This window comes from Ambystoma mexicanum, chromosome 6q (assembly GCF_040938575.1).
Source record: "Ambystoma mexicanum isolate Mex_15411 chromosome 6q, UKY_AmexF1_1, whole genome shotgun sequence".
In the NCBI taxonomy this organism is placed as follows: Eukaryota; Metazoa; Chordata; class Amphibia; order Caudata; family Ambystomatidae; genus Ambystoma; species Ambystoma mexicanum.
In genome coordinates this window covers 1676910560-1676936783 of record NC_090937.1, presented here as the reverse complement: position 1 = coordinate 1676936783, position 26224 = coordinate 1676910560, and the positions used below count along the sequence as shown (strand labels likewise).

The window sequence follows — 26224 nt, the reverse complement described above, 5'->3', positions numbered from 1 at the left end:
GCAGGGCCGGGATATCCCAAAATAGAGGCTACTCCACGCACCTGTCAATTTCAGCATGGAGCTGCCACCAGCCCATACCCTGCTCTGTGGGCCACCCACAGGTGCCCAAACACATACACTAGGGGCACAGGGTTGTACCCCCGCCCATGGGTGCCGTAAGGGTATCCCACGGGTCTGTTCACCAAACCAAAAGAGAGAGCGCTGCACCGCCAGGAGTCCCACATGAACTCCTGTGCGGAAAACATGACAGAACACACGATAAAAAGCAGTAAAGGACAAGGATACGGAGGCCCTGTCCCTCCGATGCATTTCCAGCATCACAGTAGGATCTAATGCTCAAAGGCTGAGACCCTGATGCAGGCATCTCTTGGACTAAGTAGGATCTAATGGTCAATGGCCGAGACCCTGATGCAGGCGTCTCTTAGACTAAGTAGGATCTAATGGTCAATGGTGTCAAAGGCAATCCAGAGGTCCAAGAGAATACTACAGATTTCCCAAATGAACTTCACCAACGCAGGCTCTCATCTGTATGTGTTCTCTGACACCATCTACACAAAAAATAATTTATAGGACAGTTTCCTCCATATATCAAATGAGGGTCTAATAGTTTTGATTCAACCACTGAGTCTTTGGGCTTTATAAAATGTTTGTGCCCATTAATTAGCCTAAGGACCTTGCGCAAATTGTTCCATGGGATGGCTACCTTAACATGGAAGGTACAGTCTCCCTTTGGAATGTGCCAGAAGGGATGCATTTAAAATAGCAGTGATTTAACAAATTGAAATCAGCTTCTATGTGTGTATCAAAGGAAACTGGGGACAGCTATGTAGATAGGTTCTTCACAGTTTTATTCAATAGTCATGCCAAACTTAGTCCCACTGAAGAAGCCCCTCCTACTCTCTGAAGCTTCTTTTGCAGAGGAGATTTCATGACCTACATGTCCTCTCTCATGGCATATAAGAATATCCTGTGCACTGAAGTATTTCCCACATTTGCTACCCTGAAATGGACCCTCACGTGTAGGTTTTGTCACGTGCCTAACAAGGTTACTGTTCTGACTGAAGCTTTTTCCACCTTCAGTGCACACATGAGGTTTCTCACCTGTATGTGTTCTCTCTGGTGGATAGTAAGCTTTCCCTTCTCAGTAAATCCTTTCCCACATTCAGTGCACACATGAGGTTTCTCACCTGTATGCGTTCTCTGGTGGCGAACAAGATCTCCCTTATGAGCAAACCCTTTCCCACATTCGGTGCACACATGAGGTTTCTCACCTGTATGTGTTCTCTGGTGGTTAGCAAGATCACCCTTATGAGCAAACCCTTTCCCACATTCGGTGCACACATGAGGTTTCTCACCTGTATGAGTTCTATGATGGTGAATAAGGTGTTTCTTCTGAGCAAACCCTTTCCCACATTCAGTGCACACATGAGATGTCTCACCTGTATGCAAGGACTGATGGTAAATAAGACCTTCCTTACGAATAAACCCTTTCCCACATTCAGTGCACGTGTGTGGTTTCTCACCTGTATGTGTTATCTTGTGATCAATGAGCTGTACCTTCCAAACAAATCCTTGCCCACATTCAACACACTTATGAGGCTTCTCACCTGTATGTGTTCTCTGATGGAGAATAAGATATCCCTTCTGAGCAAACCCTTTCCCACATTCAGTGCACACATGAGGTTTCTCGCCTGTATGCAAGGACTGATGGTAAATAAGACCTCCCTTCCTAGCAAACCCTTTCCCACATTCAGTGCACACATGAGGTTTCTCACCCGTATGTGTTCTCTGGTGGGTAGCAAGATTTCCCTTCCTAGCAAACCCTTTGTCACATTCAGTGCACACATGAGGTTTCTCACCTGTATGTGTTGTCAGGTGGCGAGTAAGCTCTCCCTTCTGAGCAAACCCGTTCCCACATTCAGTGCACACATGAGGTTTCTCACCTGTATGTGTTCTCTGGTGGTTAGCAAGATCCCACTTATGAGCAAACCCCTTCCCACATTCAGTGCACTCATGAGGCATCTCACCTGTATGTGTTCTCTGGTGTAGAATAAGATTTCCCTTCTGAGCAAACCCTTTCCCACATTCAGTGCAGTCATGAGGTTGCTCACCTGTATGTGTGCTCTGGTGGCGAATAAGATTGTCCTTCCGAGCAAACCCTTTCCAACATTCAGTGCACACATGAGGTTTCTCACCTGTATGTGTTCTCAGGTGGAGTGTAAGCTCTACCTTCCGAGCAAACCTTTTCCAACATTCAGTGCACACATGAGATTTCTCACCTGTATGTCTTCTCTGGTGTACAACAAGATGTCCCTGCTGAACAAACCTTTTTGCACATTTAGTGCACTGATAAGGTTTTTCACCTGTATGTGTTCTCTGGTGGGTAGCAAGATTTCCCTTTCTAGCAAACCCTTTCCCACATTCAGTGCAGACATGGGATTTCTCACCTGTATGTGTTCTCTTGTGGCAGATAAGTGTATCATGCAAATGGAGACTATTCTGAAATTCAGTGCACTGAAAAGAATATTCACCCAAGCCCTCATGTGTGCAATAACTCTGTTTTTTAGACGGTAACCTTTCCATCATTGTGTGTACATGTATGATTTCTCGCCAGTTTATTCTGCCAGGTGCTTAAAAAGAGGACCCTCAATACTGAATATTTTCCCAAATTTGGAGCACAGATAGTCGTTCTCTCATGTAGGTCATTCCTGGTAACACACAATATGTTTCCTCTGGTTGAATCTTTTAAAATACTCAGTGCATGGATACTGTTTTTTCATTCACATTTACAGGTGTTTTCTTTAAACAAACTAGCCTTAGATTCATAATGTATATAAACTAGATCAGGAATAACAGGCAAAACATAAAGGCTCGTTTTACAGACCATCAAGCACTGTTGCTATCATTGTCAAGCACTGTTGCTATCATCGTCAAGCACTGCTGCTATCATTAGTCTGTAATGCTATATATTTAGTGTAGCTCTTCATAAAAGGATGGCATGCACGGATGCAATCATGTATTCAACGGGCTTATCAATCTTAGTTCCATAAGTCCTCTGAAAAGATAACTGGATCCCGGACCTGCATACTTCCAAGATGTTTGGGAATGGCATATTCTAAGAATGAAGCGTTGCAGTGCGTTAGTCCAGAGAACGTATCAATCGCTGCTGTTGTATTTCTGGGCATCAATCACCTATTGAAATAAAAGGAGATGCACATTATTAGTTTAAACGCATTCACTATCGCAGGCATCACAAGTAACAGGCAGACTGGTTCTCAGTGGCAGTGATGTGCACTAGTTACCAACACAATAACTAAGTATATGTGGCATAATCGGGTGCCATCGATTGGGGGCAGGTACCCTGACAACTGGCAGAGTAGTAGTGCTCGAATGATGTGATCTTGTAAGGCCATTTATGTCGGCAAATGGACTTACAGGATGAAAACTGAACAATAAATATATTCACATCATACTTAATTGAGTCAACTAGAATTTTTCAACACATTTTGAATACCATCATAAATCCTCAGCAATGTTCAGTGGTGTATCCACACAGGTCCTTCCAGTAGGCTGGTACAGTCAATCCAGCCAACAGTATATCAATAGCCAAGAACTCACCATGTATGCATCATGCACATGAGTCCTGTGACTCTACTGTGGAGATTCCGTCCCCGCCCCCCCTCTAGGGGAATCTGCTCAACACAATCCCTACGATCCTTGACCTGCATAAGCAATACCTCCTATGCCAGCATCCGTTGCAAATTTAAGAATTGTGTTCGTGTCCCATATGGCATCGATCTTGGCATAATTACAGTATTCAAAGTTAGTCACCCCAGGATGCGCGAGCCACACACATCCACATTTCTGCCTGTCAGACAGTCAGTCCTAGGTTAGTGAATGTATTCTGTGTCTATTGGAGGCAGCCTTCACATTAGTATATGCAAGGACCTTTGAGCATTCCAATATGGTGGCCAAACACCGGTTTGAGGTGACCCTATGCAATCAGTTCACCTTTTTGCCCCGCAAACCTTCTCGCACCTTCAATAGATAAAACAGGTGTGGGGACAGGGAGAGGTCTTACCAAGAGTTTTGTCTGCCAGTGCATCCACCATCATTCAGGGCATACCTGCATTTACAGTCGGCTAAAACCTCTATCAAGGGTATAGATGACATTGCTATACAAGATGGCCAAACCGGCCCTTTTTTGTCAGCACTGCCATGTTCCGAGTGGATAATCCCTATAAGACAACCTCCCACTCTCTGTTCTCAGGTAGGTCCTCTGGACAGCCCCGATCTTATCCAAATTACCCTCCAGAAGCAACACCTCTGTTTCAGGGAGTCAACTCTCACAACATTTTATAATCTGGGTCTATCCTTATGTTTATGTGGTGCAGATCTCTCGAGTCTGCTTTGAATGGCCATCTCCACGCTCCCTCAATGGTGATCCATTTATCTGGCCACAATGTACCATAAAAAGAAGAAGAATGCCCTGCTGAACCTCAATGCCCTCCATCCTATTCTCTCCATGCTCGCGGAGTAAAAAACCCTTTAAAAGGTTCTCCCGATCTTTGCAGTGTTCCACATGTTGGTGGACTGCTTTCAGCCGGGCTGTCAGGAACCTGCGCTGCGGCTGAATACTCTCCCACAAGTTGCCAATGGAATTCTAGAAAGAGTAAAGTCTTCACATGGCCCAGGCCATTTGCCTGCTAGCACCACTAGTATCGTGTCAGTATGCCATCATACTGTGAATGGCTTTGCCTGCCAGTGCTTTGTCTAGTCAACCACCCCTACCTGCTGCCTTCAGCCATGCCCCTCTCTCTGTACTCTAGAACCTGCCTGTCATGGTCAATGCTTCCCTTTCCCTGGTGGGCTGCCCACCGGACCATCCCGCCATGGTAGCCTAGGCAATTGCTGACTCTTCAACTCTTTGACTCAGACTTTCCTTACTTTCGTTCAGGTTGGGAAATCCCACCTTAGCATAGGGCAGTTGGGCCTTCTACCATCCTGACATTTGATACAATAAACCATTTTCTTTTGAACTTTGAATCTGTTGACTGTGTCCTTGCTTCATGATGCCTTCGCACCTAGCAGCTCAAATGGAATTAGAGTTCCGGTAAAAAAATAAATCACAATAGACAGAACCCAGTTTGGGGCTTCAAAAATCCAGAAAAAAATAGAATTTGGGTGCACCCATCCCATCTGGCTGCTTTCTTTTTCCTTCCAGCCATCCGAGTCGGCCTCAGTCTTCTTGTCAGCTCTGTCGCCACGAATAGCAATGTGCAAGGTCTGAGTTCACCCTGTTATATACCCTCTGGACTATTTTATATGTATTTTACATGCCTTTACGCCTACTATGTCTGGCCTTCAGCAACAACTGGGTATTCTTGGCAAGAATAAACGTTCAGCTGATTGCACTGCCCACGTGCGTGACATGGCGGTAAGCATGGCTTCTGTGCTTCAGCAGCATTTAGGGATTTTGCCAATAATAAACTTCTGTCTGCACTGTACTGGTGTACAGACTGGCCAAGGACAATTCTCTGTCCTTCAATGGCATTTAGGGATTTTGCCAACAATAGTATTTTTAACTGACTGGACTCTCCACGTGCGCAGCATGGCACAGGAGATGGTCCTGTCCTTCAATGGCAATTAGGAAATGTTCCAGGAACTTGCCAGCAAACTACAGATTCCAATTTAAATTGACATAATAGAACTACAGAAGGTCTGCCTTTTGCAGTGTTCGCTGCTATCTATGTTTTGTGAGTATATTGAATTCCTTCCCGGACAGGGCCTACACAGCCTACGTAACAGGCATTGTTTACTCAATCAGAGAGGGCTGTACCAGGTGCAAGGTCATTGGCTCCCAGCTCAGACTTTTAGAAAAAACTTGAATGTACTTCATTGCAACATGGAAAAGCAAATCTTGAGACTTGCATTTCACTAAATATAAAAGTGTTTATATGGCACTGTGTACTATAACAAGAAGGCCTGCATTACACTAAATATACATGTATTTACTGATGTGAGAAACCTGAGGGTATTCCCACTCCTACTCCCCTTGGATTCTCTGCGCAGGTGGCCAGGGAAAGGTCGTTGCTCTAGGATCCCGACCCTCGGGATGTAGCAGCGAGGGAGGATCACCTGGGTGGAGGATCTTTGGGGATTGGGATGCATACAGGTGAGACGAGGTATCCCCCTTTTCCTGTTGAGGACCAACCTAACCCTCCCCCGACTGTTATGGGTTACTATAAAACTGTTCTCCTCATTTCCCCACATGTGGCACTAAACAGTACTGGGACCAGGAAGCGGTGACTAAGAGTAGAGAACGCTATACCATTTCAACACTCTAGTACTGGGATGAGGCAGAGGCCTGCAGAATGTTGAGAGAGTCAGGCATATATCAAAGTCAGGCAGAACCAACTGAGAAAGCACACCTGCAACCTGTTAATTGGTTGAAGGTGTATACAATGAGACAGAAAACATCAAACGCAGGAACAGGGAGGCCTGTTGGGGTGGGGGTGGGGACCATCAGGGGACCCTTGTTAAGAGGAGAAAGCCATAGTGGGGCAGGAGCAGGCCGCCGGCATATAACCCGGAGGATTAGCGGGACCCAAAGCATGTGGGCCGTGTAATTGTTGCAGGTTGGGGAGACTCCGTAATAGAGAGCAGACTGCAGGAGCTGAGAGAAAGTCAGGAGAAGAAAAGGAGTAAGTGTAGAGGCATTCAGGTTACCAGCGTGGTGAGGAGAACACCCACAGACAAGCTGGGCTCATAGTGGTTGACTTCCCGAATCCAGAGGTGTGGAGGAAGCAGTGGGAGCTCCCGAAAGGAGACGCCTGAAGCCGATGGGTGTCGTAGGGGGGGCACACGAGCACCGGGGCACTCCCATCAGACTGAATTCAAGTAACGGACCGTGAAACTAATCAAAACAAATATTTATTGAATACTGATCTGAAGGGAAACTTACATTGAGGAAAATGAGTATATATTGAATACTGAACATATTGAACAGCGAATTGAGTAAAATCCTGAAACTAAAACATATCAAACATTAAATGGAATAAACCCTGATGGGCAAGAGAGCAAGAGAGAACCGCCCAAGTGCCTACGTGAAAGCGAATGACAGAAAAGGGTGCAAGTGTGAGTGAGCATCATAACAGTGCTGCAAGGCCAAAGACTGACAAGAGGTGTATGACACGTGACGGCAGAGCCAACGAGGCTGACAAAGGGAAGCCAGAAGAGAGTAAAGCAGCACATAAAGCCAGGAGGCTGAAATAAAAAACCCCAAGTGAAGGTGATTTGGTGCACAGGAGCCAGTGCCAAAGAACCTCTTTGGGCTGAAGAGCCCAGGGATCCTGGTTGCGCATCCTGTGATGGGTGGACTGTGTGGTCTATAAACTGTGCTTAGGCCAGTGAGCCCTGAACGATGGAAACCAAAGACATTGTGAAACAATCCAATGAGAGCACTGTAAGTGAACGGGCTAAGCAAACCAGTAGGAGGGGCAAGTGGACCCCGAGTTGTGTGAAACCTTTAGAAAAGTCTGAAGCAAGCATCAGTGGGGAAGATAAAGTCTTGGAGCAGGGCACCCTGAGACTCGGGGAAACGCATGTGTTGTCTTGAGAACAGAACCTCGAGATCTTTGGTTTTGAATTGTGTGCTTGGAACTTAGGGAAGGGAACCCAGAGTATTGTTTAGAAAGGTATTGCATTGACCAAGAGAGGTAATCTTGAGACATTTGTGGAACTGTCTTACACTTTGGGACGGGGAGCTGAAAGAGAGCTGGGAGCTGAAAGAGAGCTGGGAGCTGGAAGAAGCTTGGAACTTCAAGTTTAACAGTGCTTCTTTTGTTATTGGCATCCCTACACACGGTTTAGCTTTAGTTGTGAGGGCAAGTATAGATTTTGGACACAGACAGACTTTTAAGTTGAACTCTTTGACTTTCCTTAGTTTCACCGTAGCATAGGGCAAGTTAGGCCTTCTACCATCCTGACATTTAAGTTAATAAATATCTTTTGTTTTGAATCTTGAATCTGTTGTGTGTGTCCTACTTCATGATTCCTTCACATTTAGCACAAGCAGAAGGTCTGGTCTGAGGCTCTGACCACAAGCCCATTGAAACATGGCAAAAATGGGCAGACATAGAAAATACATGTCAACCTTATCACATTCCCACGTGTCCCAATGAAAACGGTACCTTATATGTGTGCAATGAACTCGGCGCAAAGGGAGAAGGTTATACCACTGTACATCAAACGCCCTGGGAAGAACAAATCCTTACTGTATTTGGCCTTGTGGACAACCCAGAGATTTGGGCCTGGGGTGTCAAAGCCATGCAGAAAAACAGAGAACCCCCTGCATTTCTGAAATTAATACACACGTGTGAATCCAAAGATGCCTCACTTGCATGGGTCAGGGAAGAAGTGCTTACCCAGAATGCCCAGCAAAGTCCAGAATGAAGGGGAAACAACACACTTGAGATATTTGCAACCAGGAAACCACCAAAACACGTGGGGGGCAAGAACACCAGTCCTACCTTTCCACGTTCCTACAGGTGTTCCAATGAACTTCGCTTGTGTGGGTGTGTGCACTGACCTGGGTGCAAAAGGAAAAGGCTAAACCACTGGTACAACAAATGCCTTGGGTAGACCGGAGAGAAAAGCTTTAAAGCGTCCCAGCCACAGCTCCAGGATGGCCGGGGGTGCTGTGTCCCGGCCTTGGGCACCTGTCGCCCATGTGGGTTGACTGTGCCCAAGCCCAGCAGCAGACCCGGGGAGCTCTGGCGGGGTCTCTGTCCCTCCTCAGAGAGAAAAGCTCTAACATGGCCCGGCCAGAGCTCTAGAACTGCTGGGGATGCCTTCAGCATCTGCCTCACACCTGGGTCTACTGGCCAGCAGCCCAACAGTGGTCATGGAGAGCCCCGTCAGGGTATCTGCCCTCCCCAGAGAGAAAAGTTCTAAGGCAGGCCGTTCAGAGCTCTAGGACAGCTGGAGTGCTGCCACTGACCTTCGACATCCGTCGAGGACCCACCAGTCCAGCAGTGGTCATGGGGAGCCCCGGCAGGGTCTCCGCCACCCCCAGAGGGAAAAGCTCTAATGTGGCCTGGTCAGAGCTCCAGCCTTGAGCACCTGCCTCCATGTGGGTCGACCATCCCCAAGCCCAAGATCAAGGGGGTGTGACTATGAAGGATGGGTGGTGATCTATCTGTGACAAAATGGGAACTGCGAGTAGTTTTGTGATAATGTACAGAGATATTTAGGTGGCTGGTGATGACGAGCCAATCACTATGTTAGGATGATATTATTTTAACACATTTATTAAGATATGCTAATGTCCTGATTATGGCTATAAAATGTTGAGCCCACGATGGGAGGGTTGAAGTTGGCTTGTCTCATCTTCCTGGCGATGATGTACACATAAATGTGTTTTTCCTGCATGTGGTGCATTCCTTTTTGAGTTTTTGTAGATTGTTTTTCCCTCACTTTTGGGACCCGAGTTGGGAGCGCCCCTAGCTCCGCACGTGTAAGTAATGGGTTTGAGTGAAATTAGTTTGCCTGAGAGATCCTTAGGAGAGAGGAGACTGACGTCTGTCTAGAAGGGGCAGGGGTATGGATAGCAGGACTCTGTCTGGTTTTGATGCATCAATGTGACTTCTGGTTTTATCCGTTTTGTTAATGAAGAAGGTTTTATTCTGTTGCATTTCTCTTGTGAATCTGGAACTGCAGGGCCCGGTGTGCACCGCAGGGACCGATGTGCACATCAGGGACTGGTGTGCACTGCAGGGACCGGTGTGCACTTAGAGCAATGCTTAGCTTCTTCCTATAAGGCTTTGCTCCTGATAGAGCTGCCTCAGTGGTGGAGGTGTAGCAAGCCGACTTAGCCTGGGAGATCATGGGCCTCATTACAAGGTAGGTGGTCTGGTAATAACAATACCGGTAAGTGAATACTGGCATCGTATACCGGAATGGCGCATTACGACACACGATGTTGGTGCTACCGGCAACCACAGGGACCCACAGTGACCGGGTAGCGATAGCCGTGCCAGTAACACCAGTATGTGGTAAGGAATCGCGGGACAGTTATTAATACCAATCTGCTGTGTTCCAAACTGCCATAGGTGCACACAATCAGCACAGGTGGAGGCAATGGAGTCAGGCACAGCACAAAAGGAGCACACCCACATACCACCCCCCTTCCAAGTCCAAAATGATACCACTAGCAGTTGCCATACAGGGGCTGGAGGACATGCCTGCACTCCTACTACTGCAGCAGGCACTAAACCGGGGTATGCAGAAGAGGTGCAGGAGGAGAAGGAGGGTGAGACTGGGCCAGCACATACCACCAGTGCAGGCAGTTGTAACCCCTGCACAGATCCACACCTTGTACCGCCAGGACAGGGACTGTTAGGCAGAATTATATGCAGTACCCTTTGGGAATACCACACACAATTAAGACTACAAGTGACAGTACACATTCACCTTTGGTGCAAGCCTGTACTACACAGTTAAAGTGGTAGCGAAGGCTGAGCAGCCAGACTTCTCAAGATTAAGTGAGCAGTGTGTGATGCAGGCAAGATAATAATGCATTGCAGTGCCAGATTTCCGGGATCCACAATGATGCAATGGTGCTGCGCAACTCAGCGCTTCCCCGCTACATGGAACGACACGCTGCACAACGTGCCTGGCTGCTGGCTAAGTACAACGACAGGGCCATGGGTGGTGTTGTTGGGGGGGGGGGGACCACAAGCATATGTAACCTGTCTTCTGGCTGGGCCATGAGGGTCGTTGTTGGGGGAGGGGCCCACAAGCATATGTAACCTGTCTGCTGGCTGGGCCATGGGTATGTTTTTGGGAGTGGGGGGGAGGGTGAACAAGCATATGTAACCCGTCTGTTGGCCGGGCCATGGGAGTTGTTGGGGGTGGGACACCGTCCTGGGTGCCAAACACAGTGACCCCAATGATAATGACGGGATGCGCGAGACCGACAATGGATGCAGACGTGCCATGGCCGCACAGCTATGTGTAAATGGTAGCTACGAACACAGCATCCACCCCTGCACATGATACATCACCAGACCGGAGCCACAGGTACCACAATGCACAAACCTGCAGTCACAGTGCATAATTCACATGAGCGCAGCAAAGTACAGCGCAGGTCATGCAGACATGACTGAGCCTAATCCAACTGCCTCTCAGGGAATCCCCTGTCACTGCCCCTTCCTGACAGGTACACCACACACCACCATGCCATTTCCTGCACCTGAAGGGACACCCAAAAAACCAATGGGACAGGGATGTAGAAAATAGATTTCAGCAAGTGGTCAACACCACGGACACAAGTGCGACTGCTGCAGGACCAATACACAGAACCTCACTTCCACCATGCCAGTTGACACCCAGCGCTATCACAGAATCGTCTCCCTACACTGGCGACCATACCACCAATTCCATTGTGCCATGGGTGAAGACGTTGACGGACATGTACATGGCGTCATCAAGAATTTGGAAGCATGATTGGCAAAACAACATGCATCATGTTGCACATCAGGCAAATGCATCATACAGTGCCCTACATGCAAACTGAATCCTCCTCTGCAACACAGCAATCACATGTGAGCACATCATGGGCCTACAGACATCTGTGTGAGTGCTGTATCGGGTGTCAAGGCCCCTGAGACCTGAACGTTACCCATGTTCCCCTACCACGGATCAACATCAAGTACACCAACCTGAGTGTTGCTATAATGAAATGGCAATAGCTGGCAGCGATGATTCTCTTGCATTTGACCACGAACAATGTACAGCCAGCGCACACAAGGAATGGCAAAAACCCTCACAATGATAATCTCAATTGCTCCCATACAGGTGATGCTGGGTATCCCCGAAGCCGTGGCTCCTCACCCCTGTCAGGCATCCACTCAACAGGCATGAAGAGGACTACAATCGTGCACATGCACGCACTCGTGTGATGATTGAGCAGACTTTTGGGCTGTTGAAGGCACTGTTTCGCTACCTCAGCAGGTCTGGTGGGGCACTCGTATACGGCCCTGAGAAGGTGGGGAAGATTGTTTTGGTATGTGCCATGCTGCACAACATGTGCATTCGGCGCAAAGTACCCTGCCACCTGACATGGACGTAAATCCACCGGAAGATGATGGGGAAGATGCTGCATATCGGCCACAGCAGAATGTGCCCGAAAGACGTGCTGTATGCCAATCTTTGATTGCACAATATTACTAATGTACTGGGTAACACATGGCACTGGGAATGGTGAAGACTGTTTAGAAATAAATGTACGCACACTGAATAATCAATGTCCAGTAGTCTGTTGAGGGGACTTTTCGGACTCGATTAGTGTCTCTGGAGATCCACCAGGATGCCCACGAAGTTTCAGCGAGATTTGGAATTCAGAAAACTGTGCACCGCACAGTGGCTCGAGGTCCCAGGGTATTGGGGTATTGCAGCAACGGAAGATCGCAGTGACGCGTGGGATGGCTCAAAATGCACGTCTTCTTGAGTCAACTGGGTTACACCAGGCTCTGGGTCAGGATCGTCGTTTCCGGAGTCCCACGGTCAATTGGAAGGAAGGGCTGCAGCATGATCGGGTTACACAGCAGACTCTCCGGTTGCTGTAAATCGGTTCTGCCGCCTTTCCTTCGCTATCCTCTTCGGTTTAAGTTCCAGTGGTCGACTACTCTTCAGCGTCACAGTATTTATCAGGAATTACAACACAACCTCTGCATTCTCTCCCTGTATTTTACCAGAAGGGGCGGTCTGGTTGTCCAATCGGGACAGCCAGCACCCCCAATGGGATTTGTCCCCATTCAGGTAAGGCGTAAAACAAAGGGCTGTGGAGTTTTGGACTCCTCCCTCACTTCCTGCCCTCACAGACAGACTGGAGCCTGTGAGGGGAGTACAGGGGACTCCCGCCAAAGATAAAAATCACACAAAGAAATGTCCCACCCTGGATGTCAGGGGAAGGAACAAGAAATGACAAACAGTAAAATGGTGAAAAAAGAAGACAGGGGCCATTTTGGTAAAAATGGACACCCTTAGATCCCTTTACTGCAGCTGTGAACACAGCCCGCGGTAAAGGTGCACCAAATTAATACAAGGTATCACTGCCACCAGCCATTGAAGCTAAGCAAGTCACTGTAACAGAATTGTTACAGTTTTAATGTGAAAGGGGATACATTGTATCTCCCCAGCACTCCACATAAGGTGGGGTGTGATGGTTTCACAGAATAAAATGTAAAAGGGATCCAAAGATCCTTTCTACCCTTGGGAACTGTAGTTCGCTCAAGGTTAGCACAAGAAAGTTAAATGGGAACCCCTAGGGCAACCCAGCAACAACAGGCACTTATTGCCAATAAGTTGTTAAAGAGATAACTTTGAAAAAGACACTATGGGCCTCATCACGACTTTGGCGGTAACCCTTAAATCCGGCGGTCGCGCTATTACTGCCGGATTTAAGGGGCCGCCAAATCAGGACTTTGGCGCATTTCGCACCAGCTCTTGGCTGGGGGGAAATCCGCCGAAAATTCGCGCCATTACCACCGGTGGGAAATCCGCCGGCGGTAAGAGCGTGAATTTTCCCCATTGAGCCCAATGGGGAATTACATTACCGCCGAACTCGTGATCCAGCGCTATTAGTGCCGGGGAGTTCGGCGGTAAGGCTAATACCACCGGCGGTAATACTGCCGGTGTTACCGCCAAAGTCATGATCAGGCACTATGGAGAGTCTTAAAAATGACACCCTTAAAAGGAGTTAAAGATTATGTGAGTGTGGAAAAAGGTTCCCACTCACTGAGGTATGAAGGAAAAATATCCCACTAGTAAAGCAAATAGTTCTGGGGTTGAACCAGGAAAGGAAGATTTACCAGCTCTGTGGATAATTTACCTAACACTGGCCAAAGCTATTAGGTGGACTTGCCCGGTTGTTCCACCTACATAGCTCTTTAGTCATCTTCTTCGTCACAGTACCAGAGTGGTGTGTGTATGTAGAAATGTCTATGGGAAAATAAGGATCTAACCTACAATACCCTGCAAAGGTCTAGGGCATGGGTGCACAACATAAGGCCCGCGGGCCAGTTGCGGCCTGCCATGCCCTTTTGACCGGCCCGCGAGGCACAAAGACTTTCCTAATGGAGGGCGGCCGCCCTCCATTAGGAAAGTCTTTGTTGTCTTCCGGCCCGGTGAAAACACTGGCCCTCATTGGCTCAGCACACACACGCATCACGTCGCTCCTACGAGCCACGTAATGCGTGTGTGCTGCAGCAATGGAGGGCCAGCACTACGGCTGGCGTGGTCCATAAGGCTTGATGCCGGAAGGCATTTCAGCCTTGGACCACGCCAGTCGTAGTGCGATTCCAGCGTTCCAGCTTACCTGCCGCTTACCTGCCTGCCTTCCAGCACGTCTCCGGTAAGTGGTCTGTTTGTGTTTGTGTGTCGGGTTTGTTTTGCTTTATGTTTGTGTGTGTATTTTGGGGGGGGGGGGTGTTGGATGTGTATGAATGTTTGTGTTTGAATGTATTTTGTGTGTATGTTGAGATGCGGGGGTTGGGGGGTGTGTCGGATGTGTATGAATGTTTGTGTTTGAATGTATTTTGTGTGTATGTTGAGATGCGGGGGTGGGGGGGTGTCGGATGCGTATGAATGTTTGTGTTTGAATGTATTTTGTGTGTATGTTGAGATGCGGGGGTGGGGGGGTGTGTATAACAATGGAAAATGTGTAGTACAAAATGTAAGTTTGAAATGCAAATAAAAATTGTTACCCCTCAAAAACATTCTTTTTCCATGTGTTTTGTACAAATTGGGGGTTTAAAAAGCCTCCTGCCACGTCCCGCCTACCGCCCCGTCCACATTTACTTTTCGGCCCACTATAGCCCTCATGTAAGGTACTTTCGGCCCTCTGTCAAAATCAGTTGTGCACCCCTGGTCTAGGGGATTGATCGAACATCTTGAAAGGGAAATAGGGGATACAGGGCCTGATCACAACTTTGGTGGTAACGCTGGCGTTCTTAGTCCTACCGCCGAACTCCCCGGCGCTAATAGTGCCGGATCAGGAGTTTGGTGGTAATGTAATTCCCCATTGAGCCCATTCGGGAATGCCCCACCCCCCATTGGGCTCAATGGAAAAAATGTGCGCTCTTACCGCCGGCGGATTTCCCGCCGGCAGTAATAGCACAAATTTTCAGCGGATTTCCCCCTAGCCAAGAGCTGGGGCGAAATCAGCTGAAGTCCTGATTTGGCGGACCCTTAAATCTGGCGGTAATAGCGCTACCGCCGGATTTAAGGGTTACCGCCAAAGTCGTGATGAGGCCCTGTGTCTCACCCAAGGGGGCCTCATCCCCACTCCCCAAGTCTTCTCCACCTAGGTGATCCTCCCTTGCAAATCCACCCCCAGCGTCAGGATCCAAAAGCGATGGCCTTTCCCTGGCCCCCTGGGAGGAGGATATATCGGAAAAGATGTGAGGCCGACTTCAGATTCCTCACAATGTGCAGTGTTCATGTTTTGTGGCGGATATTGTTTGTTTGACTGAGGTCAATACATTTATGGTGGAACTGACCGTAGTTTATTTCGCTGCTAATCTATTTGACCTCCAGCCAAACAAGCCAAATCCCTTGCCCGCCAGCAGCCCTATATCCATCCCCCCTCCCTTACTTCCCTTATTGCCGTTGCTTCCCTTATACCCCTGCGGTGCCAGTTCCGCTCTGCAACGTGGGTCGGAAGGGACGCCACAGGGTCCCCCTGTCCACTTTACCCACATATTTATTTAATTGTATTTATTGTGTGTTTTAGTTGAAAATTGGACTTTTCACACGTCAATCTTAGTAAGAATGAATACATTATTAATCAGCCAGACACGTTAATTCTATAGCAATACTACAAATCCAACACGTTTCCCAGAATATCTAAAACTCTTGATTCAAATCATTACTAAAACTCTAGCTTATTTCCCAAGAAATCTAAAACTCTAATAAAATCCTAACCCAAAACTCATCACCAGCTAAGGACCAGTCTAACCCAAAGTGTTTCTCTCTCCCTAAGGGGGGCTGGGGGGGGGGTGGGGGGGGGGGGTGGGGGGGGGGGGGCGGCGGAATCAGGACAAGGTACGCACATGGGTTTCAGAGATTGATCCTCCTCAAACAATACCGCCACAGTCGCACGCCTCTTGGACCTTTCCCCCTAATCCTCAACACTTCCCTTGTCTGGAACAGATTTATTTTCAACCTCAGGACTTTAAAATCGAAGTCCCTGGAAGGATGTTTCGTTAAGTATGGCGACAGCGCATTAACATTTTTAACTGACCAACTAAAATGGTCATAAAAACAATGATATACCATTAACTCTGCCCTCAACTCAATCCATACATATCTATACGACTTCATTTTTGATTTATTGGGGGGGTCACCTGACAATTCCTCAGTTGACAAATCTATTTTTGGCAACAGTTCTCTACACAATCGCCCCCACTACTCCAATGCTCTACAGGAACCCTTTCCCAGTATAGAATTATGATGGACAAAGAAAGAAGCAGGCTGGGGCACCAACGTCTTGGCATAGAATTGTAGACAACCACAATCTATAAAGGTCTGGACTGGGAGTTGAGCCAGTTCGTGAAGCACACCGGCCAATGGTACTGCTTTTCGGGATATGGAAAACCTTCTTCCAGAACAATGCTTCCAACTTTGCCTACAAAGTTCCCACATAATGGAATTCTGCAACCACATAGCCGGTCCCCTCTGGCCATGGCCACAGACAACAAAGCACTCATTCTCCTGCACATTTCCATGCCTGCTGGTAGAACCATTTTCTCAGCATCAGTGGTAGGTTGTTTTATTTTGGCCAAGGAGAAGCTTACGTATGTGCCATCACTTCCTGGACATTGCAGGTTTCATTCTCGGCCAATGTGTTACTTCCTTTTGACACTATTCTTTTTGTGCAAAAAGTTGGCACCATCTCAAAACGAGTTCCTCATCTAACAAAAAATGTAAACTCCTGTGTTAAAGCCCCCCACGATTACCTGAATTTCATGTACCGAATGAGGTGCACTAAAAATAAAATCGGGGGCAGGAAAATCATGGTCCTCTAAAAAGGGCCCCACAGATGCTGTAGTGTTTTCTGCATGTCCCAAGGAGCCCTGTTTAAAGAGCTTGGGTGGATTCCAGCATCAAAAGATAGGCAAGGGACATTGTTGACTGACTCTGCTGGCCATAGGCCATTCGGGAATTCAGTATTGCCTATCCAAGGGATATTGCTGACTGACTGTGCTGGCCACAGGCCATTCGGGAATTCAGTATTGCCCCTCCAAGGGACATTGCTGACTGTGCTGGCCACAGCCCACTCAGGAATTCAGTATTGCCTATCCAAGGGATATTGCTGACTGACTGTGCTGGCCACAGGCCATTTGGGAATTCAGTATTGCCTCTCCAAGGGACATTGCTGACTGTGCTGGCCACAGCCCATTCAGGAATTCAGAATTGCCTCTCCAAGGGACATTGCCGACTGACTGTGCTGGCCACAGCCCATTCAGGAATTCAGTATTGCCTCTCCAAGTGCGAGGTTCTAGCTTTGCATCCAGTAAGCTCAGCCGCACTCCAAGCCGCTTTGCCCACCACTTCACAAAAACAATCCCTCTGTACATGGCAACTTTTCTAAAACCTTTCAACTTTCAAATACACAGCCCCTCCATTTTACAGCACACCAGAATAATTCGGAAACCAAAATTCGGCGGGAGTACCCAGCTGTAGCAACCCATATGAACACATGCTTGCTAGTTACTTACAAACATCCCACACAATGCACCAGCTTTGGATCCCTCTCCGACAAATTTCTTACCTAACTTCACTGTGGTGAGACATGCAGAGGATGTTGCGTGCTTCAACCTCAGAAATTGGTAGCCACTGCCTTGTCTTATATTGACCACTGACCCTGGAAAGTAACAACAGTAAGTCAGAATATTAATCTTAGAAAAGAAAACTCTCAACAATGGTTCTTGAGAGCCCTCGGCATTCCCAGTGCCTCTGCTTTGCCAGTCACTGAGAAGAAAATACCCACAAGAACAAGCCTTCAGTTGCGAACTCCTGTCAGCAGCACCCACCCCACAGCTGCAGCACACACCCCACAGCTACCATGCTTGCCCCACACCAAGGATGACCACACAAGTCACTCTGGTGCGCTTACTTGGTGGTGCACTTCCACAAGGTCCAACTCTGGAGGACTGCTCTTCTACAATTTTGAGGACAGCGGGTCAAATATTTGAAAAAATAACTCAGATGTGGCTTCTACGAGCATTCTGTAACACCTAGCTTCCTCCAGCCCCCCACCCAAAAACCAAAAGACCAATTCTCACAATTATAACCATCAGTGGCTACTGCATCACAAGTCGTGCTTTAATCAAGTACTACTATTTGTCTGAGTTCATGCAACTCTTTTTTGACAATGTGTATTACTTCTAAAGAAGAGTGCCTATACTCAAGCAAGTTCTAATGATCAAGCTGGCAATATTTCTTCACAGTGTAGAGAGACTAAGGACAAAGCACTCCATTCACACCCCACAAAGTGGTCATACATACAAACATGCTCCCGTGCAATTCTGGGGATGCTTTGAATAGAAAAAGGGAGGTCTGGATGAACCTCCTCTGAATAACATGGATGACCTTGGCCTGTCTGAATCCATGTGCCCCCTCCTAGCGTTCTCCATAACATGATGACCTTGACCTGTCTGAATCCATGTGCCCCCTCCTAGCGTTGTCCATAACATGATGACCTTGGCCTGTCTGAATCCATGTGCCCCCTCCTTGTGTTCTCCATAACATGGATGACCATGACCTGTCTGAATTCATGTGCTGCCCCCTAGCGTTCTCCATAACATGAATGACCTTGGCCTGTCTGAATCCATGTGCCCCCTCCTAGCGTTCTCCATAACATGATGACCTTGGCCTGTCTGAATCCATGTGCCCCCTCCTTGTGTTCTCCATAACATGGATGACCATGGCCTGTCTGAATCCATGTGCCCCCTCCTTGTGTTCTCCATAACATGGATGACCATGACCTGTCTGAATTCATGTGCCCCCTCCTTGTGTTCTCCATAACATGGATGACCATGACCTGTCTGAATTCATGTGCTGCCCCCTAGCGTTCTCCATAACATGAATGACCTTGGCCTGTCTGAATCCATGTGCCCCCTCCTAGCGTTGTCCATAACATGATGACCTTGGCCTGTCTGAATCCATGTGCCCCCTCCTTGTGTTCTCCATAACATGGATGACCATGACCTGTCTGAATTCATGTTCATGTGCCCCCTCCTTGTGTTCTCCATAACATGGATGACCATGACCTGTCTGAATTCATGTGCTGCCCCCTAGCGTTCTCCATAACATGAATAACCTTGGCCTGTCTGAATCCATGTGCTGCCTCCTAGCGTTCTCCATAACATGGATGACCTTGGCCTGTCTGAATCCATGTGCTGCCTCCTAGCGTTCTCCATAACATGGATGACCTTGGCCTGTCTGAATCCAGGTGCCCCCTCCAAGCGTTCTCCATAACATGGATGGCCTTGGCCTGTCTGAATCCATGTTCCCCCTCTTAGTGTTCTCCGTAACATGGATGACCTTGGCCTGTCTGATTCCATGTGCCATCTCCTATCGTTCTCCATAACATGGATGAGCTTGACTTGTCTGAATCCAGGTGCTCCCTCCTAGTGTTCCCCTGCTTCCCCTTTGGTTTCAGGAGTGCTGGAGAACATTAGGGCAGAATCTTCACCAACACTGCCCCCGTGTGGCCAAGCATACCTCTCAGCTGTTTCAGTCCCCCGGCCAAGGGGAAATGGAGGATTTCATATTGGGCGGGTGAGAGCGCATTGAAGTGACCCGGCTGGGGGAAATGAGGATTTCATTTTGGGCAGGTGAGAGCGCATTGAAGTGACCCAGCCGGGGAGAAATTGAGGATTTCATATTGGGAGGGTGAGAGCGCATTGAAGTCACCCAGCCGGGGGGGAATGGAGGATTTAATTTTGGGCTGGTGAGAGCGCATTGAAGTGAGTAGCGTGTAAGGAGCAGGTGCTAGAGCGATTTTCTTTAGATGGCAGAACGTCCATTGCCAGCGCTCGGCAATGATGCGAGTTTGTCTTCTGTAATCAAGCATGGATCACTGCAGGCACAGTGTCCAGGCAATGGGAGGGGGGTATGGCTATAGTCCTGGGCGCATCCCATAAGAGGTGTGAATGTTAGCTGATTAGAGGGGGGGGCTGCATGAAGCTGCATTGCTGTGGGGGACAAACTAATGGTGCTCTTTTAAATGCATTTTCTTTCCTTGTGTTTTCGCGACAAAATAATGCATCATCCACACCCCTCCCCCCTTCGGACCCCGAATATGAGTCACAAAAGTAACCAATTTTCCAAAAACAACAAATGGAATACAGCAGACCCACAACTATCGCTTCCAGCACAGTTCCCCTAATCACAGTCCATAAGCTTGTGTTTCCCCTTCCACAAAAATTAACTATTGCCACCAACTTCATTCCTATTAATCAGATGGTCCCAGAGTTCCCCCCTCAATACATTGCAATTTCCTGCTGAATTCAAAGCACTCGTTCTCATTGTGACCATGGTTTCGCATTCCGTCAATAGATGTTTCACCGTTTCCAAAACCTGTTCTCTACACAAGCGACAAGTTCTTTGGCTACGCAAGATGCTGGTCCATGAGCCAGTAATTTCGAAGGTATTAACCACATTTGTTTTAAGCCTTAGATAGTCTTAGGCTAGTGGATTCTCCAGGAACTCCTGGATATAGCTTGGAACTCCCATTCTGCTCCTAATATAAGCTGAGAACTCCAGGCAGTTATTCTTAGTTTGGATTTTACTGAAGTAATGCTCCTGGAAGGAGGTTTACAACCTTTGATTTCAGCCCATATTTTTAGCGGGGGGAGCTAAAGGTCAAAGGGTCCTCCAGGAACCCAGAGTGCCAGCTAGAAGAATCTGTGATGATCTTAATCAGATTACTGCGTGGAATAAAGACACCTTCAGATGTGCTGTCTCAAAGATGAGATGATGGAGGCTTCCCGTCGGTGCATTAGCCAGTTTCCAGTGAGAGAACAGTTTAGACAGTTGAACTCCCGCCATACACGGCACCAATCCCACCTCGAGATTTAACATTTCTGCAGGAGTGCGTGACGGAAGGTGGAACAACTTTTTTTTTTTTAAAGAGTCCCCTCAAGGTTGGAGAGAGCATTTGTATTAGCATTAGCCCAGCTGTCCGCTCCATACATTAAAATGGGTAGGAGCATGGCTGTGTACAATTGCGCTAAAATGCCCACTGAGTAACCTCTGCCTTTGGAGGCTAGATTTTTTAGTCGCCCTGTAATCTGGACACCCTTCAGTTTCAGAGATTCCATATGGTTAGAGCCAGCAAATGGTGGTCAAAAAGAAGACAAATATTTGTATTCTTGTACCACCTCCAACTCTTTCCGTCAAGATTCCATCTCATCCGCTTTGTTTTATGGCATCAGGGCCAAAGACCATGACCTTGGGTTTATTAATGTTGATGACCAAGGAATTTGCATCTGAAAAGGACTTCAGGCGGTCCAAGGACGCCTGAAGGCCCGCCGGAGTGAGGTCTATCAGCACAGTATCATCGGCGTAGACTAGCCACAGCATCGAGGCAGTTCCCAGTTCGTTGAGATTGGAGGTCTGATTAGCCAGTGCAGACACCATGTCTGCTAAATGTAGGTTAAACAGGAGACGGGCTAGATTGCATCCTTGCTTTAAACCCTGGTCGGTGGAAATCCAGGTAGACGTCCTCCCTGTTTGGTCTAACTCAACCTTTACCCGAGTGTTCTCGTGTAAAGCGATGATCATAGAGTCCAATCCTGGTGGAATATGCCAGTCCACCAGTTTTGTCCGAAGCCGACTCCTGTTAACAGAATCAAAGGCTGCACTATAAAATCGATGAAGGCCACAAACACTTGGCTTCCACGGATACCCCCATGTCTGCTGTATTACAACTGTTAATTCCAGGAAATTTGTGGTCGTACTTAAACCCGACTGAAAACCTGTTTCATTTAGAGGAATAGGGTTTGCGTCCTCAACCCATTCATGTAGCTCACTCATTAGTAATCGAGAGAAGATCTTAGATGGAGCGTCCTACACTGCCAGCAACCGGTAGTTGCTTGACACCTCACGGCTACCCTTCTTCAAAATAGGCACGATGATGCTATCGTGCCCTGAGCGGGGGAGCACCTGGAATTCTGCAATCCATTTGAAGAGCCAACCGAGAGCAAACGCCCAATGAGCAGCATCCTTTTTAATTAAGGAACTGCAAATTCCATCCGGACCCGGGGCCCTCGATGAGTTGCTACCTGTGATCAACTTCAGCATGTCACAGGGCCCATTGTGGTATTGCCAGTTTGCTCGTTGAATTAGAGGCAAGAGTAGGACTTTCCCACAGTTTCCCAAAGTATTGGCAAGGAATTCAGACTAAACTGTTTCAAAGACGCCAATGATATAACGAGCCAGCACCTGATGGTATCCCTGGATGGCCTTCCAGAATTGACGGCTGTCTTTATTTAGTGCCAGGCCAACTAGAGATCGCCAGAAGCCACAGTCTAGGTGGTATCGTTTTTTCAACGATAATTTGCAATAATCGCTTTTTGCTAACTTGATGTGAATAGCAAGAGCTGATCCATCCAAAAGAGACTTACAGAGGGCAGGCAGAGTGGCCTGCAGGATCCTTCCCTTGATAGCAACGAGTTGGGTCGCACAAATGGCTATGTATGGCTCGTGTTGTTCGATGCGATTTGGAGTTTCTCTTGGAGAAGGGGTCTGTGATCACCGATGCTACCTTTGTACCGTAGTTTTCACCAGTTTTGATAGTAGTGTTGCAAAACACAGCGGGTGGAGGGGAAGAAGGACACAGATATGGGGATTGAATTGATGGGTGCCAGTGGAGCGTGGGGTGTATGGAGTCGGGGTAGAAGGAGGGAGCGAGGCAGGAGGAAAATAGTTCCACTTTATAAAATAATAAAGTGCACCATTGTCCCTGTCACTTCCAGACACCATCAAAACACCCCATCTCTATTTTGCGCAATCGCACAGCGTAAAAATAAAGATGACGGGGGTGCCCTCAGAAGACTCCTTCAGACAGCTGAAGCAGGGCAGGGGGAAATGCGGCTATTACTAAATTGGAAAACACTGATCCAATGGGCATGGGGACTGGAGCTACTGCAACACCGGAAGCCACAAGGTTCCCCAGAGTGCACAGGGATTGCAGCTACTGCACCACCGGAAGCCTCGAGGCTCCCCAGATTGCACAGGGACTGCAGCTGCTGCAACACCGGAAGCCACGAGCTTCCCCAGAGTGCACAGGGATTGCAGCTACTGCAACACCGGAAGCCTCAAGCTTCCCCAGAGTGCACAGGGATTGCCGCTACTGCAATGCTGGAAGCCTCGAGCCTCTCTGTAGTCCTTAACTGAAGGGAGCCTTCTCCAGACACTAGCAAGGATGTGGGGGTCACTGCCAACAGAAGCAAGGTCACGTCCTCCATGTCCTCCACACCCCACCTGCTGCCCTGCATTACCCTCACAACGGAGGTGACCTTTCTCCAGACACAGGCAAGGATGTGAGGGTAACTACCAGCAGAAGTAAGGTTGCTTCCAGCACGTCCTTCACACACCACGCGCTCCCTGCATTACCCTCACAGTCCTTATCTGAGGGGAGCCTTCCCCAGACACAGGCAAGGATGTGAGGGCCACTGCCAGCAGAAGTAAGGTTGCTTCCTGCATGTCCTCCACACTCCACCTGCATTACCCTCACACTCCTTAGCTGAGGGGCGCCTTCTCCAGACACAGGCATCTGGAGCCATCATGTTCTAAAATGGTTTAGGGGGGCCGTACATTTGAACGGCCCCCTAGGTTTGGGATATAAAGGGCCCTTTCACAGGCAGACCCACATGTGCATGCTGACCGAGCTTCCTGGGCTTGTGCTGCACCTTTATTAAATGCATCCCTATAGAAATAGATATTGTGCAGTGTCATGGACAGCTTTGCAGTGATTCCTCTGCGCAGGGTAAAATAGAATAAAAAGAACAGGCATCGGGCTGAGGAGTGTGAGCGACCGAGAGGAAGATGAGGGCCAGAGACAGGCAGAGTGAAAAGGAGGGCCCGGGGAGAGCAGGAGTGTGAGCGGCCGAGAGGAAGATGAGGGCCAGAGACAGGCAGAGTGAAAAGGAGGGCCCGGGGAGAGCAGGAGTGTGAGCGACCGAGAGGAAGATGAGGGCCAGAGACAGGCAGAGTGAAAAGGAGGGCCCGGGGAGAGCAGGAGTGTGAGCGACCGAGAGGAAGATGAGGGCCAGAGACAGGCAGAGTGAAAAGGAGGGCCCGGGGAGAGCAGGAGTGTGAGCGACCGAGAGGAAGATGAGGGCCAGAGACAGGCAGAGTGAAGAGGAGAAGCCCTGGGGGAGAGCAGGAGTGTGAGCGACCGAGATGAAGATGAGGCCCAGAGACAGGCAGAGTGAAAAGGAGAAGCCCTGGGGGAGAGCAGGAGTGTGAGCGACCGAGAGGAAGATGAGGGCCAGAGACAGGCAGAGTGAAAAGGAGGGCCCGGGGAGAGCAGGAGTGTGAGCGACCGAGAGGAAGATGAGGGCCAGAGACAGGCAGAGTGAAAAGGAGGGCCCGGGGAGAGCAGGAGTGTGAGCGACCGAGAGGAAGATGAGGGCCAGAGACAGGCAGAGTGAAAAGGAGGGCCCGGGGAGAGCAGGAGTGTGAGCGACCGAGAGGAAGATGAGGGCCAGAGACAGGCAGAGTGAAGAGGAGAAGCCCTGGGGGAGAGCAGGAGTGTGAGCGACCGAGAGGAAGATGAGGGCCAGAGACAGGCAGAGTGAAAAGGAGAAGCCCTGGGGGAGAGCAGGAGTGTGAGCGACCGAGAGGAAGATGAGGGCCAGAGACAGGCAGAGTGAAAAGGAGGGCCCGGGGAGAGCAGGAGTGTGAGCGACCGAGAGGAAGATGAGGGCCAGAGACAGGCAGAGTGAAAAGGAGGGCCCGGGGAGAGCAGGAGTGTGAGCGACCGAGAGGAAGATGAGGGCCAGAGACAGGCAGAGTGAAAAGGAGGGCCCGGGGAGAGCAGGAGTGTGAGCGACCGAGAGGAAGATGAGGGCCAGAGACAGGCAGAGTGAAGAGGAGAGGCCAGAAAAGGAGGGTCCGGGGAGAGCAGGAGTGTGAGCGATCGAGAGGAAGATGAGGGCCAGAGACAGGCAGAGTGAAAAGGAGGGCCCGGGGAGAGCAGGAGTGTGAGCGACCGAGACGAAGATGAGGCCCAGAGACAGGAAGAGTGAAGAGGAGAGGCCAGAAAAGGAGGGCCCAGGGAGAGCAGGAGTGGAAAAAGACGAGAATGGGGATGACCGGGGGCAGAAACGGTCGGTCCTAGATACTAATGGGGTGACGACGATATTAAGGGGAATATAAACCACTGACCTTCCGACTCTGGAGATAATCCGGGCGTCGCGTCGGTCTCCCGCAGGCGAAGAGAGACCGGGCATGAGCTGAGCAGTGTCTCCCGATTACGCATGCGCAGCACCTTAACACTGCATATGCGCATGCCCAGTAATCTAACACTGCATATGCGCATGCCCAGTATCTGAATACGAATGTGCGCATGCTCAGTTATAGTTTGTAACTCGCACATGTTCGGTAGCGGCAGCCTCAACCCTCACTATGGCGCGGCTCTCTCTAGTGCGCATGCTCGGCAACCTTTTAACCATTCTACGCATGCGTCTAAGCGAAATGTCCCTTTTAGACGCGATCCGTAACGGCAGCCTCGAACCCCGACTGGCGAGGCAATCTCCCCACACTGCGCATGCCCGGCACCATTACACTGCGCACTGCGCATGCTCCTCATATTTAATGACATCACATTCCATTGGCCCACACAGCATCGCAGTCAGTGGATTTAGGATTCAAATATGTAAAACACGATAAACCAAAATCAGAATCACCAAAAAAGAAAATTTTTACCTTCAAACCCGTATTTATCCATTTAAAATGCAAATTAATATATCATCCGCCCTCGAAAAGAATGTAGTGTGAAAAATAATAAACAGCTCTGGAGAAGCGCTCCTATTGGAACACACTATCAAGAAAAGCCTAGCTCTGCTGAGTACAGTGCATTCAAGTTACTGCTAGCAACACGAGTAAGAGTATATGGCCTGTGCTAGCAACACGAGTAAGAGTATAT

General features: G+C 48.7%; 1 protein-coding gene across 2 annotated transcripts; it reads right to left on the bottom strand.

The window, feature by feature from the left end:
- Positions 1 to 827: 827 nt before the first annotated feature.
- LOC138517040 (zinc finger protein 432-like) lies at positions 828 to 25765 on the bottom strand. Of its 2 annotated transcripts, XM_069632556.1 has the most exons (3): positions 25465 to 25739; positions 17837 to 17929; positions 828 to 3192 (listed from the first exon to the last, which is right to left on the bottom strand). In XM_069632556.1, the coding sequence occupies exon 3, from the start codon at positions 2584 to 2586 to the stop codon at positions 1030 to 1032; it is 1557 nt and encodes a 518-aa protein (XP_069488657.1). In that variant the 5' UTR covers positions 2587 to 3192; positions 17837 to 17929; positions 25465 to 25739; the 3' UTR covers positions 828 to 1029. The 2 variants fall into 2 exon arrangements, with proteins under 2 accessions (XP_069488657.1, XP_069488658.1); XM_069632557.1 differs by lacking the exon at positions 17837 to 17929 and having other exon boundaries at positions 25465 to 25765.
- Positions 25766 to 26224: the final 459 nt, after the last annotated feature.

Excerpts from the sequence above, each read along its gene's own strand:
- LOC138517040 (XM_069632557.1), bottom strand. The coding sequence starts at position 2,586 with ATGATGGAAAGGTTACCGTCTAAAAAACAGAGTTATTGCACACATGAG.